Source organism: Polypterus senegalus, chromosome 2 (genome assembly GCF_016835505.1).
Source record: "Polypterus senegalus isolate Bchr_013 chromosome 2, ASM1683550v1, whole genome shotgun sequence".
NCBI lineage: Eukaryota > Metazoa > Chordata > Cladistia > Polypteriformes > Polypteridae > Polypterus > Polypterus senegalus.
This window is the reverse complement of record NC_053155.1, coordinates 135901364-135917191: the sequence shown is the minus strand read 5'-3', so window position 1 is coordinate 135917191 and position 15828 is coordinate 135901364. Positions and strand designations below refer to the sequence as shown.

The following is a 15828-nucleotide window of genomic DNA, read 5'->3' as shown; positions in this document are numbered from 1 at the left end:
TCTCATGATGAGGTTAATGAAGCGGTTTAGACTCAGATTGGGGAGCAGCCAAGAAGCTCCTTCTCCTAAGGAATGAAGACGTAAGTGGAATGATACGAGGGTGGGAGATGATGTGGAGAAGTGATATGACTGTTATGTTTATCTGCTCACAGTTCCTGGTTTTAAAGGGTGAATTGTCTTTACTTTTTGATTCTTCCTCATACAGCTTGGAGTTTATGTAGTATTGTCACATATTAAGGCTTTTTATTCATAACATTCAAGTTCAGTTATTCAGAGCATTTATCCCTTGGTGATAAGTAATTTATACTTGCTCAGTTCATATTTAAAATTAAATTAAATGACCATGGGATTAACCACAATTGCTCAACTGAGCTGTGAGAATTATACGATTTTATAAGATTCAATGATAAGAACTATAAGAATCAGTAAACATAAAAGGTCCTAGGACAGCCTCAGTACTCTTTGCTTGGTGAGGTTCAATGGCCCGATGTGTCTTATAATGGACCTACCTATGATTTATTCCTGCCTTGCACTCAGTGCAGCTGGGATAGCCTCCGGCCCACTTCGTCACTGTAATAAGTATGTGTATGAAAAAAATCTTCATATATACACACTTTAAGCATTCATTTAACCCTAGAGATTTTGATGTGTGCAATAGAAAATACATGTTTAGAAAACGAATGGATGGACAATAATGAAAGGACTGAATGACTCAAAACAAATGATGGCTGATTTGACAAAAATGACGCAGTTTGCTCTTGCCTGTGAAGATAATGAGTCCATGGAGAGGCTGTACATTCTTACTGCCGCTGTGCAGGATCTGACACGTAATATTCTGTTAAGCTTCACCACAAGAAAATATAGAGTTAATGATGAGTCCGTCACCAGAATAAGGAACTGCTTAGTTGCTAGTGTGGTCCCTCATAGTTCCATACTTTGACAACAACAATTTTATTCTGTGAAGGGTTCCTTGCACTTGAAATTGGTTCTTTGGTCTTAAAAGTTCCCTAATATGTGGACAAAATAATGTCTAGTAGGCTATGCAGCAGGATGCTGACAGATCAAGAAAACTAGGATGTTGCCTGTGAGATTGTATGTTTACATTGACTTATTTAGCTGATGCTTTTATCCAAGGTGACTTACATTTGAGACACAAGCAGCTTTATTTCTTTTGTTTTTCCAAATGAGGTACAGGCAGGTAAAGTGACTTGTTCATAGTCACACAATGTCAGTCGGGGGATATGAACAGACAACCTCAGGGTATGAAGTCCAAAGCCCGACTTGCAAGACTTTGTGTGCAATTATCAAGCACTGATATTTTACAGATCTGTTACCATGATTATTTATGGAGTCTGTTATAGATCTACATACATAGATTCTTTATGGAACCTTCATGTGGATGACTCTTTTGGTAACCCAAATTGGCTCACCGAACGGCTTGGCACCTTTATTTTTAAGTGTGTAACCTAGCAGGGTAGACAGAGATCTTCAGTCTACATTCTACCACAAGACAGGTGCCAAAGTGTTATGATTCTGTACCAGTTTAATAGTATAACACCCAAGATTTTATAATAATGTGGGGCAAGACAAGCAAAAAGAGATTGATAGAAATCTTGTTGATGTTCTGGGCTAGAATAACAAAGACAAGAGGCGAATACGATGTGGGATACTAAAACAAAACTGGCAGCAATCATCATTATACAGTAGTATTACAGCACTGGGTTGATTAATGGCTGAGTCAAAGAAATATTTAGATCACTGTATGTTTAGAGTTGGCCACTAACAAAAGAATTGCAAAAGAATGTGCTGAGAGGAACAACAATAACATACGTTCGATTAAAAGTTGTGAGCAAATTTTTATAATAGCAGTTCTCTGGGATCAGAGGCAGCCTTAGGGGTGTGCAGGGCCTAGGCCTGAACAACCCCACGAGGGGCCGGTTACGTCAAACGCTGTTACTGGTATGTGTGGACTGTATAATCTTGCCTGCAAATTTAATAAAAATTATGTTAACATACACAGAATTTTCTCATTACAATATTCAGCTAAATTTTTGCAAGATAACACGTGGACTTGAGCAAAATATAACTGGAGAATATAACTTGACAAATCTGCTCGAACGTTGAAACGCGGAAAGTAGGGCCCCCTTAGGTACAGGGCCTGAGGCGGTCGCCCCACTTGCCACCCCCAAACGCCGCTCTTGTCTGTGATGGCACATTGGTTAGCAATATCCTGGCTTCAACTGTGCCTCTTGGTTTTCTTTAAACACATTAGGTCGACTGGCTGTTGTTAACGTGCGAGTGTGCACTACAGTGGTATTACACAGATGTCATTCTGCGGCAAGTTTTTACAAATCCGATAGGACCAAGTAAAAGACAGAGCAGGCTCCAACTTTATACTTTCTTCAGTAGGCGGGCACTGCCAAAGCTCCGCCCTGGCGCTCTAAAATGCGGTTTGTATTGTGCCCGATGTCGCTGTCTTATATTTCGTGACCATGTGATTCGACTCAACGGCATAGAAACGGGCGATGGATTTGGCCGAAGTGTGTTTAGATGAACTTCCTTAGTGATGTGGGCTCTTGTTTACAAGAATTCCCTTTCACTAGTGTAAGCATTAATGTTTACAAGGTAATGAAAACAAACTCGCAAAGGAGAAGTTATTTTAAAGGGTATACCAGTTTCAAACGTTTCTGGATTTGAGCGCTGTGAAAGATTAACATTGTTTTCAAAATTTCGGGATAGTTTATTTTTTCACTTATCTGTAAGGCACCGTGTGTGGCCACCAGCTGGTATTTGAGACAGACGACAAGTTTAGTTAGAAGTGACCACTACAAGGGTCCGGTCAGCTGAGTGCGTCCTCGGTTTTGAAAACACTTTTACCAATGGTGACACAAAACGCATCAATCAAAGGTTCAGCGTAATAGTCAGGGTCTGCATCTTAGCTTTAGCTCATTTTCATAATTGTCGAGGCTCTAATTAGAAATTATACTTCCATCGCTGAAGCGCAACTCCCAGGAGAAGACAGCGGGCATCAAGGAAAGGGAACGGCGCCGGTCGTAGGATTTCTGAATTCCCACCGCCTTTCAGATGGAGGCAGTTTACCATGGTTACCCGCCCCGTAACCAGGACAATCTCATGCCTTAAATGAAAAACATATTATTTAAAATGCTTCACGAATGCGTTCTTTTCTGACCTGCTTTCACTCCAGGTTGAAGAAGCATTTAAAACGACAGGCACGGCGTTGTACGTATGCTTATTTCACTCATGATGTTCTTTTCCCCGTGCACAACAGATATCTAAAATGAGTTTTATTGTTAAAGTAAAAAATGGAGATGGAGCCATCCTGGGACTCTTAACAAAAAAGTTTATCGAAACTGTTTATCGGACAGGTGTGAAAGCTGCTTTTAGTGTAAATGTAGGTTAAGAGTTACGGATCAAAACTAACTTGTGTATCTTCCTCGAGAACTGAGTTATACAGACCACTTCTTGAGCCCGCCGCGCTGACTGGCTTGTCTGTCACAGAGCTGACCGTGGAAACGAGCGGCTTTTCTCCGCCAAGAAAGTGCCTGTGTTTCCCACTTTGTGGAAACCCTTTCTGTCATCACAGAAACGACACTTTGAAAGTGATTTCACAATTTAGACGCCAGCTCGTGAACTCTGCGGCTAACTTTTCCACATTAATAAAAACATTACTTAAATCATTTATTTATTCAGATACTCGTTTCATCTCATTGTTTTTAATAAGTCATTAATTAATCAATCGAAAGGGCCGAGGCCACTTCACAGACAGCTTCCCTCCCTACTCATTTTTATGAATTTATGTAACTATTTATGTAGGTAATTTTTTTTTCGTGACTTTCATTTGGGGCCAACCAGAAACACGCTATTGACCAACTAGTATTTGTGAGCGAGTCTGTCCTGCGTCCAGCCCAGGATTGACTGCGCCAGTTCCCTGCAATCCCACCCTAATAAAACTGGCGAAGAAAACGTCAAAAGCTAAAACGCGTTGAATGTTAACAACCTTTGCCAAAATGTGTGCATTTTAATCTTTAGCACGCCCTGGTTTTTGCAAAAAAAATAAAATAAAAAAGATTCAATTTCAATTAAAGCGAAATGGAGAGGACACTTAATATTTACATTAATCTGTTTTATAGATCCATCGATTTATACCTCTGATGATACGCCTTTACATATTTTATTGAATTTTATTTACTTTATATCCTGTCGTTCGAAAATATTAGCAAGCGCTTACTAAGGAGACGTTTAGATAGAACTAAAACCTATTTGTTTTTAAAAGAGGATGGATTGCAGCTGGGGTTTAATAGTTTAAAGTAAATATTACTTCATACTATATATTCATAAAATTAAAAACAAATGAGTTGCGTGGAAGTAATAAGTTTATGAAAATAAAATATGGAAATAATCCAAATGTTAGAATATGTGAACACACACGCTGTCTTAGGTAGGTGTATTTATTTATCAAGGTCAATTTAAAAAGCTAAAATATATACATTACAAATAAACGACCGGGTTAATCACATTATGGGTCTCGGATTGTGGGATCATATGCCAACAGCATCAGGTTCAAGGCAGTAACCAACACCGGACGGAATGCCATCTCCCACTGGAATTAAATGGACGCGTGATACAGTAGGTCTCTAGGATAGGTATGTGCAATTTTAACACGAGTGGGTTCAGATAATTGACGGGTGGATGACTTTAATGGTATGCTCCATCTGCTCCTCCATTCATCATCTAACCAGCCTATCCATTTTAGTTGCTGCGAGTCGGTGCTTATCCCCCAAAATAAAAACGCACACACACATCTCAGGCACGTGCGTGTTACCTAAACAGGCCAACTTCAAGGGAGTGGGTCCTGTGATGGGCGGGCGCGTGTTCCAGGGTGGCTTGATGCCTTCCTTGACTCTATCTATCTATTTTATACTGTTTATCTATCTATCTTATAGTGTCTTTCATATCTATCTATCTATCTATCTATCTATCTATCTATCCGATTGAGACAAGCCCATGTTGACCACTTACAGTCGAGTCCTTTGACAGCAGTGCTGCTGAGACACGTGTAGTCTGTATTTAGAATTAGTCTTAATGCCTAATCATAAACCCGGCTCAATCGAAGTAAAGAAGATCTTCCGCTATCTTGTTAGGTACTTTTACTCGAATCAAAATATCCCACCCTATGCTATTTTGGAGCTGAACAGTCTAAAATATGAACGTCCCATTTTCACAGGCGTCAGGTCACAAATAGCGGCTTGGCTTTGAACGACTTGTCGTACATCAAAACTACTTGGCGTGGGCTTTGTGACGATTCTGAGAACTTCTCAAAGACTTTGTGTTGCATTTTAGTCAAACATGAATGGAAAAATAAAAAGCCAGAACTATAAATATTTTACTCCAACTTTAACAGCACTTTACACAGCCCGAAAAGGACACAACGCACACTACACCAAGTACATTTAAGACAGTATTTGTAAATATGACGCCGGGCATACCTTGTTAGAGATGACAGTCGACTTTAAAGCCTCTTACAGAGTATAATGTATCCATTACTCCTGTTTAGTTCAGTAGCCTATATAATCCCATTATACAAGAAGAAAAAAGTGTATTCCAATCCAGCGGACACAATAAACATCCTTTATTGTCCACCATCAAGTTTAATATGAGAATCTCAATCTTCTTGGAAGAGTTTCGGGACTTTCTAGACTTCCACGCACTGGGATGTCTCGCTCAAAGCACCGCAGATGCGCTGGAGCTTCCCGTCATCGAGTGCGCGCTCACCCTCCCTCTCTCTCTCTCTCTCTCTCTCTCTCTCTCTCTCTCACTCACATACACACACGCGCGCGCGCGCGCGTCACGCTCCTTATCCTCCAAACATCCACCTGCACCGCCACTTGGACAGCAGCAAGCGGGAGCCCAGCAGCATATGCAGTGTAGCTGTCAATCAAGCCAGTCCGAGAAAAGTAGTTCGACAGTTATTGATTTTTCAAGTGCAGCGGTTTAGCGTAACTGCACATATTTTGTGTAAATGCAGAATAATTGTTTTTAATATTGCTATTTTATCCTAATATTTATTGTCTTGTATTACTTGACACAATGCACAGTACATCTTCATATTGCCTGTCCACTTGAATACTTCTTCCTCAATAGCTCTAGTGTCACAATACTTTAAATTAACAGTCTTTGAAAACCATGGTCGCCATAGTTTGATCATTCTAGTAACTTTAGCATGATTGCATAATACACCTAATATATACACACATAGGAGGAATTTCCCATCCATTTTCAGATTCACCTAATCCAGTCAACTTTTTCATAATGACAAAGAATACATTTCAATGAGAAAGAAGGCTAATGAATCGTGATCAAGGCATCTACTAACGTAATAAGCAAGCATATTAAGGCATGTGGTGACTGGGAAAAAATAAAGCTCAGTGAGTCAATTTTGAAGTTTGCAGATATTTTATTGTAAAATAATTTTCATAAAATATGTATTTGCTTGATTGTTATTAATTACAGATTGACAGCATTACAAAGAATATCATTCCAGGTGTTGTCCTTTTACTTAGTTCTGCTTTCTTCAAAGTAAACTACGATTCCTGTGCCTTTATCATGCTATACAATGTACAGGGCTTCAGAGACTTTGACAAACATGCTATATAATGCTTTGATTTCATATAAATTTAGGCAAGATGGCAGATTTTTTTTTTTAAATAAAAATATATTACGATTATGGCAGTTACAAATAGAAATACTAGCGAGAATTTTCCCTGGTCAGAATGTAGGCTAAGCTAAAGATAAACAGTCTAAAACATTTGTAAGTGTGCTTTAAAAAATCATTATTATATACAGTACATTAAAACTAGAGAAACAGCTTATGGGTGATTTATAGTAAATGAAGTTGAGTACATCTAAACTAACCATAAAGTAATATTAACCAATATCTAGACAATATTTCTTTACTAATATTACAAAATTTATTTAAAAATCTCATAATTTTGGTAAACAGTATCACAATTTTTCATCATTCATGGTATTTGTTTACTATTTTGTTAACTACAATGCATCACAGGTGATTGTTTCCAGAGTCTGAACTAAAAGAAAGCCACAATTTAATTTTTCTTTCCTAAGCAACAAGTGTGCATTTAGTTCATGTTTTAGTATACCAGCATATTCTTAAATAATTAAGGGCTTGAGGCCCTGGTAAATGATGAGCAATCTGTCACAGATCCACTGTCTTCAGACTGTAATTCACTTTCGTTCAGTTGATTTCCCCAACTTTTTTCCAGGTAGACTTGTTCAGCCGAGTGAAACTGGTCCTCAGAGAGCCAAAAGCAGAGATGAGGTTCCACATACTGACTTCTGTGCAAACAACATATTATTAAGTATAATGAAAAATGGAGTTGTTTTTATCATCTGTCAAGAATCAACTTATCAGTAAATATTTTCATTTAAAGAAGCAAAACACTGCACAACAAAGTTTTTGCTACTTGAACACTGTTGGGTGTTTCTGTTTTGGGTGCTAATCACAAATATCACATCAAAATTTACCCATCACGTACCATTTCAGTTTTGTCATGATTTTTTCTTATATTTGTATCTAAACATTTTTGCTCCCGTAAGTGACTTATCAACAACAGTTTGTGCAGCCTGGGTATGTCCAGGCATGGAATCAGGACAGGCTGGAAGCTGGTCTGAACGAGCTTGACGCTGTCTCACCATATTATAAAGGTGGCTTGCATACACCGATCCTGCTCATTTGGTTTACATAGATAGTCAGTGTGTGTGTATTGTATCAGTATAGTAGAGTATCTGTAGCAATATAACAGTAAGTAAGCCTGATGCTATAGATGTTTTGGTGTCGGGCGATATGTCTCGTCAATGTCATAACAGCCGCGATACATTCTGCTATATCTGTGGTGAATATACACTTGTGCCTCAGAGACGTTGGATGACTGCTCTTGTGAAGAAAGCTTATCATCTGTATTTCGGCTGCAAAAGTGATCAAGACAAGGAATGTGTGCTTCACATTTGCTGTGCGACATGTGCTGTCAGTCTGAGAGCCTGGCTCAGAGGAACTCGAAACATGATGCTGTTTGCTGTTCCGATGATATGGCGAGAACAGAAAGACCATGTGATGGACTGTTACTTCTGTTTGACTAATGTGTCTGAGACCCATGCCACATGACGGTAGTCTTCCAATTCTGAAACCACCAGAGGACTGGACCTTAGACAAACCAGATGAAGAAACTGCAATGCAGGATACTGACAGTGACATTGACCTGGATTTTGAACCGTGCTCATCAGGTGATCCACATCTGATAACACAGTCCAAATTGAACGATTTGGTCAGAGATTTGGATCTGTCAAAAGCAAAAGCCGAGTTGCTGGGTTCGAGGCTGCAGGAGGTGGTGTTTGCTGTCACCAGGAACGAAAATGTCTGTTTTTTCGAGGCCAACATCATAATATAACGACATTTTTTTCAGAGTCGACAGTCTCTGTTTCTGTTGTGACATTGAAGGATTGTTCTCAGACTTGGGTTGTGATCACAACCCAGAAGAGTGGTGTCTCTTCATTGATTCGTCAATGTTAAACCTGAAAGTTGCACAATGGCAACGTTTATCCTTCAGTACCTGTTGGCTATGCAGCACACATGAAAGAAACGTATGAGAATATGGAACTGTTGCTGAAGCACATCCAGTATAGCAGGTACAACTGGAATATCTGTGGAGATCTTAAAGTTGTTGTTCTGTTACTAGGACTGCCGTTAAGCTATACAAAGTACTGTTGTTTCATCTGTGAATGGGACAGCCATGCCAAAGAGTCGCACTATTCTCAACAGAACTAGCCACTCCATAAAAAGTTAGTTCCAGGACAGAAAAATGTGCCACATGAATCGCTTGTCGACCCGGTAAAGATATTTTTGCCTCCTCTTCACATAAAACTGGGACTCATGAAGAATTTCGTGAAAGCACTAAACAAGGAAGGCAAAGATTTTCGTTATTTAAGACAGATGTTCCCAAGAATAACTGACGCCAAGATCAAAGAGGGCATTTTTGTTGGCTCCCAGATCAGACATGTTATGAGTGACAAGCAGTTTGAAGATCTGTTAGTTGGGCCGGAAAAAATTGCCTGGAAAACTTTCAAAGATGCTGTTGTTAATTTTCTGGGCAATTACAGAGCCCCAAACTACATTTAACAGGTAGACAAACTTCTCAAAGCATACAAGACAATGAATTGCAACATGTCACTCAAGATTCATTTCCTCCACTCACACTTGGACTTCTTCCCCACAAATCTCGGTGCTGTTAGCGACGAACACGGTGAAAGGTTTCACCGGGACATTGCTACAATGGAGAAACGATACCAGGGCAACTGGAATCCGTCAATGCTTGCTGACTACTGTTGGACACTGCAATGTAATGCACCAGACATTGAATACAAAAGAAAATCAAAAGCAAAACACTTTTAATTCTGATGAATTTAATAGCTTATGCGAAACATAAACGTGACTAAATATGTTATTGTCAGTAAACATATAAATGTCTATGTCTCAGAGTTCCTACATGATGCAGTAAAACCAAAATTATATTTGTGCATACCCAGTAGGTACCTGACACAATCAGCAAAAACGTTTCAAAAAATTGTTGTGCAGTGAAATTAGACCTGTAGACGGTAAGAATGTTATTCATAACATTCAAACATTAGAAAAAGTACAAACATGAAAAAAGTTATTATTATACTACTACTATACTACTATAGTGGTAATAATATTATTTAATAATACTATATTATTATCATTACTACTACTACTAATAATAATAATACTTTATTATGAAAACAGGGAAGCACGGTGGAGCAGTGGGTAGTGCTGCTGCCTCGCAGTTAGGAGGCCCGGGTTCATTTCCTTGGTCCTCCCTGCGTGAAGTTTGCATGTTCTCCCCGTGTCTGCGTGGGTTTCCTCCCACAGTCCAAAGACATGCAGGTTAGGTGCATTGGCGATCCTAAATTGTCCCTAGTGTGTGCTTGGCGTGTGCGTACCCTGTGGTGGGCTGGCACCCTGCCCTGAGTTTGTTCCTGCCTTGCGCCCTGTGTTGGCTGGGATTGGCTCCAGCAGACCCCCGTGACCCTGTGTTAGGATATAGTGGGTTGGGCAATGACTGACTGACTATAAAAACAATACATTACAATAACATACCCATTTAATCCAATCTCTGGCCATGAGAGTGATGGCACCTATGTTGGCAGCATCAGACACAAAGCAAGAACCAACCATGGCAGGAGCACTGCTCCATGACCAGAGGCACTCCTGCACACCCCCACACCCATAAAGAGCCAGTCTGGAATCACCAGTTATCCTAACTTGACTGTCTTTGGCATTTGGGAGAAGAATGAATTACTCATGGGTGTTATTAGGGAGCCATGCTAACCACTAAGTAATCAACTAAACACAAATAAGTAAGGTATTGAAGATTGAAGATGAAAAGCGTAGTCAGGTTTTAATACGCCAACTCCAGGACTACAATTTTTCCTCCTTACACAAACATCCCGGTCTCACAACAGAAGCTCTATTTCTGGAAAGGTCCAAACAGAATGCTGATGTGAATTTTTTTGTAGACATTTTACACCATGTTTGTTCTGCTTTGTGGGCAGTTCCATGTGCAATTTTAAAATTTGTTTTGGTTCTCTGTGGGGTTCACTTAACTGCTTCAACAATTCAGGTAAAATCAGAGCTTTAAAAATTCAATTGCTGTTAAATTACCTTTTTTGTTTTCTCCAAAAACAAGAGCTTGGCACTGTATTTTTGTCCATCTTTCTCAATTTTTGTAATGAGTAAGTTTCTTCTTCTTCTGTTTTTCAATGCACTAGCTAAGTTACTGCTATGGTTGAATGTTAAGATGTCTGTATGTATTTTTAAAATAACTACCGATTCAAAACAGTTAGCTTTAAAAAATACATATACAGTATGTATAATACATACAAATATATTTTTTTCATGTGTCCCTTAAATGGGTAGGTAACAAAGCTATATTATTAAGGTCTTTAGTGCTAAAAAATATAAATAAAGAAATGTAGAACATAACACCATACCTCTTTCCATTACAGAAATCAACAATAAGTTTTGCATCAATTTCATTTGTTCCCTGGATGACTCCTGGCAGAAATGTCAAAGTAGATGGATGTGCAAGGGACAGCACAAAGTCCCCTATGGTCAGATTTTGAATGCGAGAAAATCTTCCAAAGATGAAAGATATGTTCTGAATGGCAGTTCTGCCATCTGGCCAGCTAATCAGGTAACTCTTTCCATCCCCAACTCGCTCAAGCACCGTGGCTGCAATTTGAAAGAGAACAAGTCAATAGTCTTTATGCCGAGTCATATTTTCGCTAGTACACACAGTACGTTTTTGTGTCCTTAGACTAACAACATGATCAATTTAGTCATGAATTCATTATTTAAATCTACTTCTTCCAGTGCTGGATTGTACAGAGTGGGGACCTATCCTGGTACCACTGAGCGCAAAGCAGGAACCGTGCCAGGATGGCCCACCAGCACACATTTCCTCTGACATCTATACTCACTTAGATTGTGCTTTTCTTTTATGATCATGGTGCTCTCATCTTCAAGCCTCAAGCTATCATTTGCTCCTGCCGGGAACCCATTGGTTCTCCTTCCCCAGCTCAAGGAGGAACTTGTCAGGAGTAATATATTTATACAGGTCACCCTAAACTGTGATAAGTGTCCCAGATGCAAATGTATTCCTAATCCCAACAGACACATAAAGGAGGATGGCATATGCACTAAGACAGAAGGGTCCTCTTGACACCCATGATACTATCTTAAACCTTTGTTAGTATTTCTGCAGTAGCCTTTTTCTGAATATTAGCATTCTTCTTTAAGGCCGACATGCAGTATGTGCAGGCCCCTTTACCCCTTCAGTGCTCTAAAAGGTGCCTATGATTTCAGCTTCCTGTGACTTCTTACACATTATAACTAAAGGGGCTAACAACTTCACATTCCACACTAAACTAAATAACGAGTTTCCTTGGATTGTTCATGGCTTCTTATAAATCTCATTAACAGTATTCTAAATACCTTTTCCAATCTCTCACCCAACCCTTTCAATTTGTACCCATATAAATTTTATTCAGATAAGCTTTGTATTGAAAAAAGAATACTGTACCGGGATGGTAAGTTCCAGTTTCATCATTTCTTGCAATGACTGGTTGGCCAACCCATTTTTCCTCACATTTCAAAAGATAGGCAACATCCACTTCAAACTTCTCTTGTGAAATTAAAAAGAGCTTTTCTCTAGGGACCAACGCTTCAGCTCCATCATAATATCTCACCTAGGTTTAGACAGGAGAAAAAAGTGAAAACAAAGTGCATTTGCCAGTCTAGTGCAGGCCAGGCCACGTTCACACATATGGACTCTAGACTAATAAAGAGTTTCCAGTTAGCCTAACATGCACATCTTTGAGATGACATCTAAAGCATCCTGAAGAAAAGCCATGTATATAAGGGGGGAAACCGGTAGACCCCACATGGGCACTACTTAGAGCTGGGATCCAAGTTGAGGACTGTGGAGTTCGGCAGTAGTGCTAACCACCACACCACTGTGCCAGGCATACTGCATATTTAATCAGTTAAGGTTAAAGTTGGGAGCATGCACTGATACAGCCCTGTTTGCTGCACACACCACATGACGTACCACCTCAGGATTTCCGGTTAGGCCAATGTAATGGGCGACACCTCAGCACCACACTAGCTCGAATCGAATGGAACAGTGTGAGCTTTTTTACAGTGGCTGGAGTGAAAATAAAACAACAGCAGACTGCAATAAAACTTTTAATAGAACTCAACACATATCATAGCTTTTAAAACAAGAATTATCGATCCATCTATCCAATTTCAAACCAACTGAGTCCAAATTACTAGTGCATGGGGGCAAGGGCCTACCAAAAAGATGTATACCATATATACTCGTGGATAAGTTGGGACTTGATTTTACCATATAATTTCTGGTATTTTACAATGTCGGCCGTATAAGTCGAATGCGGAAAATTCACGCTATTGGTATGATGGGATTATGATATGCTAATGTAGCAATGCACTGTATTAGTGCGTGCTCCTAACCTCTCTCTCTCTCTATTGTGCCTACGTGACCACACGGTAATACCCAAACTATGCAAAGCAATGTTTGTACTGATTTGTGTTTTTTGTATCTCACACCCCCATACACCTTTATCGTAAGAGCATCCCGTATCTACGATGGACCGTTCGGTCAGAAGAAAATATGAAGCTGGTTTTAAAAGTGCTGAGAGAAATTGGTAACTGTGCTGCTGCAACAAAATTCGCTGTGTCTAAGAAACTGATGCGAGATTGGAGGAGGCAAGAAGATGTAAAAAAAAAATGAAGTGTCACATTTTTGAATGGATGTATAAGTTGGGGTCTGATTTTTATGATCAATTTTTCGGGTTTCAAGACCCGACTTATACGCGAGTATTGTGGTCCCCGGCCGGGCTCGAGGGCTTATGCCTCCTCCAGACCGAGAGGGGGCGTCCGTCCTGGTTATGCAGGAGGCCTCGGGTAGGGGGCTTGAAAGCCCGGCCATGTAGGGACCTGTGGTCACCGCCAGGTGGCGCCCCAGTGCCTTATCATCCCGGGAGCGCGGCACTTCCGCCACACCAGGAAGTGCCGGGGGGACACCCGGACGGCTTCCGGGTGCACAGCTGGTACTTCTGCCACACAGGGGTGTGGCCAAGACTAATTGCCGGGAAGCAGCTGGAGTCCATCCGGGTTCCTATAAGAGGGGCCGCCTCCCTCCAGTCATTGGTGGATGTCGGGAGGTAGCAAGACAGAGCTGGGGAGAGGACTGGAGGCGGCCAGAAGAAAGGCACAGAACTGTGATCCCCGGACTTTGGGGGAATCGGTGCAAGATGTACGGGGCTGAGTGCACATAATGATTGTATATAGTGTAAATAAACAGTGTGTTGGGTGAAACTATGTTGTCCGTCTGTCTGTGTCCAGGCCAGCGTTCACAGTATATAGGGTATATTTATTTTATTAAGTGTAGCAAGTATGTTTCTTTAACTTTACTAGTAAACACATCTGGTTTAGGGAGCACAAATTTCATATTTCACACATATAGTAGATCCAGAAATAATTTGGACCCCTTGGATCCCATTTCAACTTAAAATTACATCTACAAAACAATAAATTGTGCATAAAGTGAAATGGTCTGAATATGTTCTTAATCTACTGTGTGAGCATTTTTCAAACCTAATAAATATTATTTTAGAAAACACATCTCACTAGTTCCTTGTAGCATTAAAATCATCCAGCTAACCTTTTTGATTGGGGTCAAGAGAAGCAATGGCCTGTCCTAGCGGCATTGGGTGCCAAGTAGGAACCAACCATGAGGTGTCCGATGACCACAACAGTACATCAAGGTACCGTGCAAGGAAAGTGTTGGGCGAACATGTAGGCTACAAGAAGAAATGCAGACTATTCATCAGGTGTTTTCTGTAAATGCTGCTCGGTGTTCAAACTTGTTTTCTCAGTGATGGAGTCATGTTTACTTATCAGTAAAGAATTTTATTTCAGATTGGACGAGTCCCATTTGAGTTCAATAACCTGACTGTGTGAAAGCCAGCAAACGTAACTGGTGTGAATTTCAGTCCAATTTGGTAAGAAACCATTACAAATTTTTATCTTGAGTTTATTAATACACATTTGGCTGACAGATTTAACCAAGGTGACCTGCATTATTAGGATACCTTATAACTGTTTATATATTTGTTTTACAGGTGGAGTAAAGGCAGTTTAAGGGAGTTGTTCAGGGTCACACAGTCACAAACAGGAAGTAAACCGATATTTTGGGGTTTCAAATGCAGCACCTAGGCCACTGCACCCCAACATTTGATGTCCCCATGCTCAAATTGGACAGAAGGAATATAAGGAAAGTGCTGTAAAAGAATATAATGGCAGAGGAATAAAAGGCCAGGCCAGCTAGTCCAGCAGCTAAAACCAGGGTTAGCTTATCATTTCATCTTGCTGTCTTTTGCATTTCAACTACAAAACATCTGCACAACGAAAAATAAAAAATATCTAAGATGAAAGAAATACAGGGGGGCTATAGCTGCAATGCAGTTGCCAGCTCTTTAAAGTGAGTCAGGATCTTCTTTTAAGGATTAAATCCATTAACATGTAGGCTTTTAGCATTGAATGTTTTGTAGTCTTAAGTTCTGCAACTCACTGAGCAAAATATGGGGAACTGCAATTTTTGATTAATGCCCAATTTATGACATAAATGCACTTGTGTAATAACTACTGTATTGCAGTAGATATTCAAAAATATTTTTTTTAGTTGTAAATCTGAAAATTCTCTTTTTATCCAGATGTAGCTGAAAACAAGAAGCTGTTTTGCCTGTTTTTTTTCAGTATTATTGATACCATGATAACATATTGCGCAAAATAATAAAACTGCAATGGCCATTGACAGTTTATTGTAAATGTAGCATTTCACTAATACAAAGGAGCAGTTATTTAAATCAATCAGAATGTTATAATCATCAAAAATATATATGTATTTTAGGTAGATAACTCCAAATAATAGGCCAGTCTATTCATCTAAACTAAAATCTCATAACACTATTAAAGCTATCTTGTATATCTAATCTATTTTAAGAAACACTAATTAAATGTAACTCACTTTTATGATTTTTGTGAGCCAAGCCATTTTAACATAAAAAGTCAACATTTCTATTATTAAGCTACCATAGTCAATGTTATTGACTAAGCACAGTACAATCCAA

At 39.6% G+C, this 15828-nt stretch overlaps 2 protein-coding genes across 3 annotated transcripts in view; both read right to left on the bottom strand.

Annotated features, from left to right (window-relative positions):
* The window catches only part of cnga3a (cyclic nucleotide gated channel subunit alpha 3a), a 106770-nt gene extending 101022 nt beyond the window's left edge, over nucleotides 1–5748 (bottom strand). For both annotated transcript variants that reach the window (XM_039744687.1, XM_039744686.1), the window contains exon 1: nucleotides 5508–5748. The gene's annotated coding sequence lies outside the window, so the exon portion shown is untranslated. The remainder of the gene's footprint in view (nucleotides 1–5507) is intronic.
* A 964-nt stretch (nucleotides 5749–6712) lies between these two features.
* LOC120523403 (von Willebrand factor A domain-containing protein 3B-like) overlaps nucleotides 6713–15828 on the bottom strand; it is a 221403-nt gene continuing 212287 nt past the window's right edge. Inside the window, exons 34-36 of the mRNA XM_039744685.1 lie at nucleotides 12195–12360; nucleotides 11104–11344; nucleotides 6713–7374 (exon numbers count right to left, since the gene is read on the bottom strand). Of these exons, the coding sequence (XP_039600619.1) occupies nucleotides 7197–7374; nucleotides 11104–11344; nucleotides 12195–12360 (585 nt within the window). The 3' untranslated portion in view covers nucleotides 6713–7196. The remainder of the gene's footprint in view (nucleotides 7375–11103; nucleotides 11345–12194; nucleotides 12361–15828) is intronic.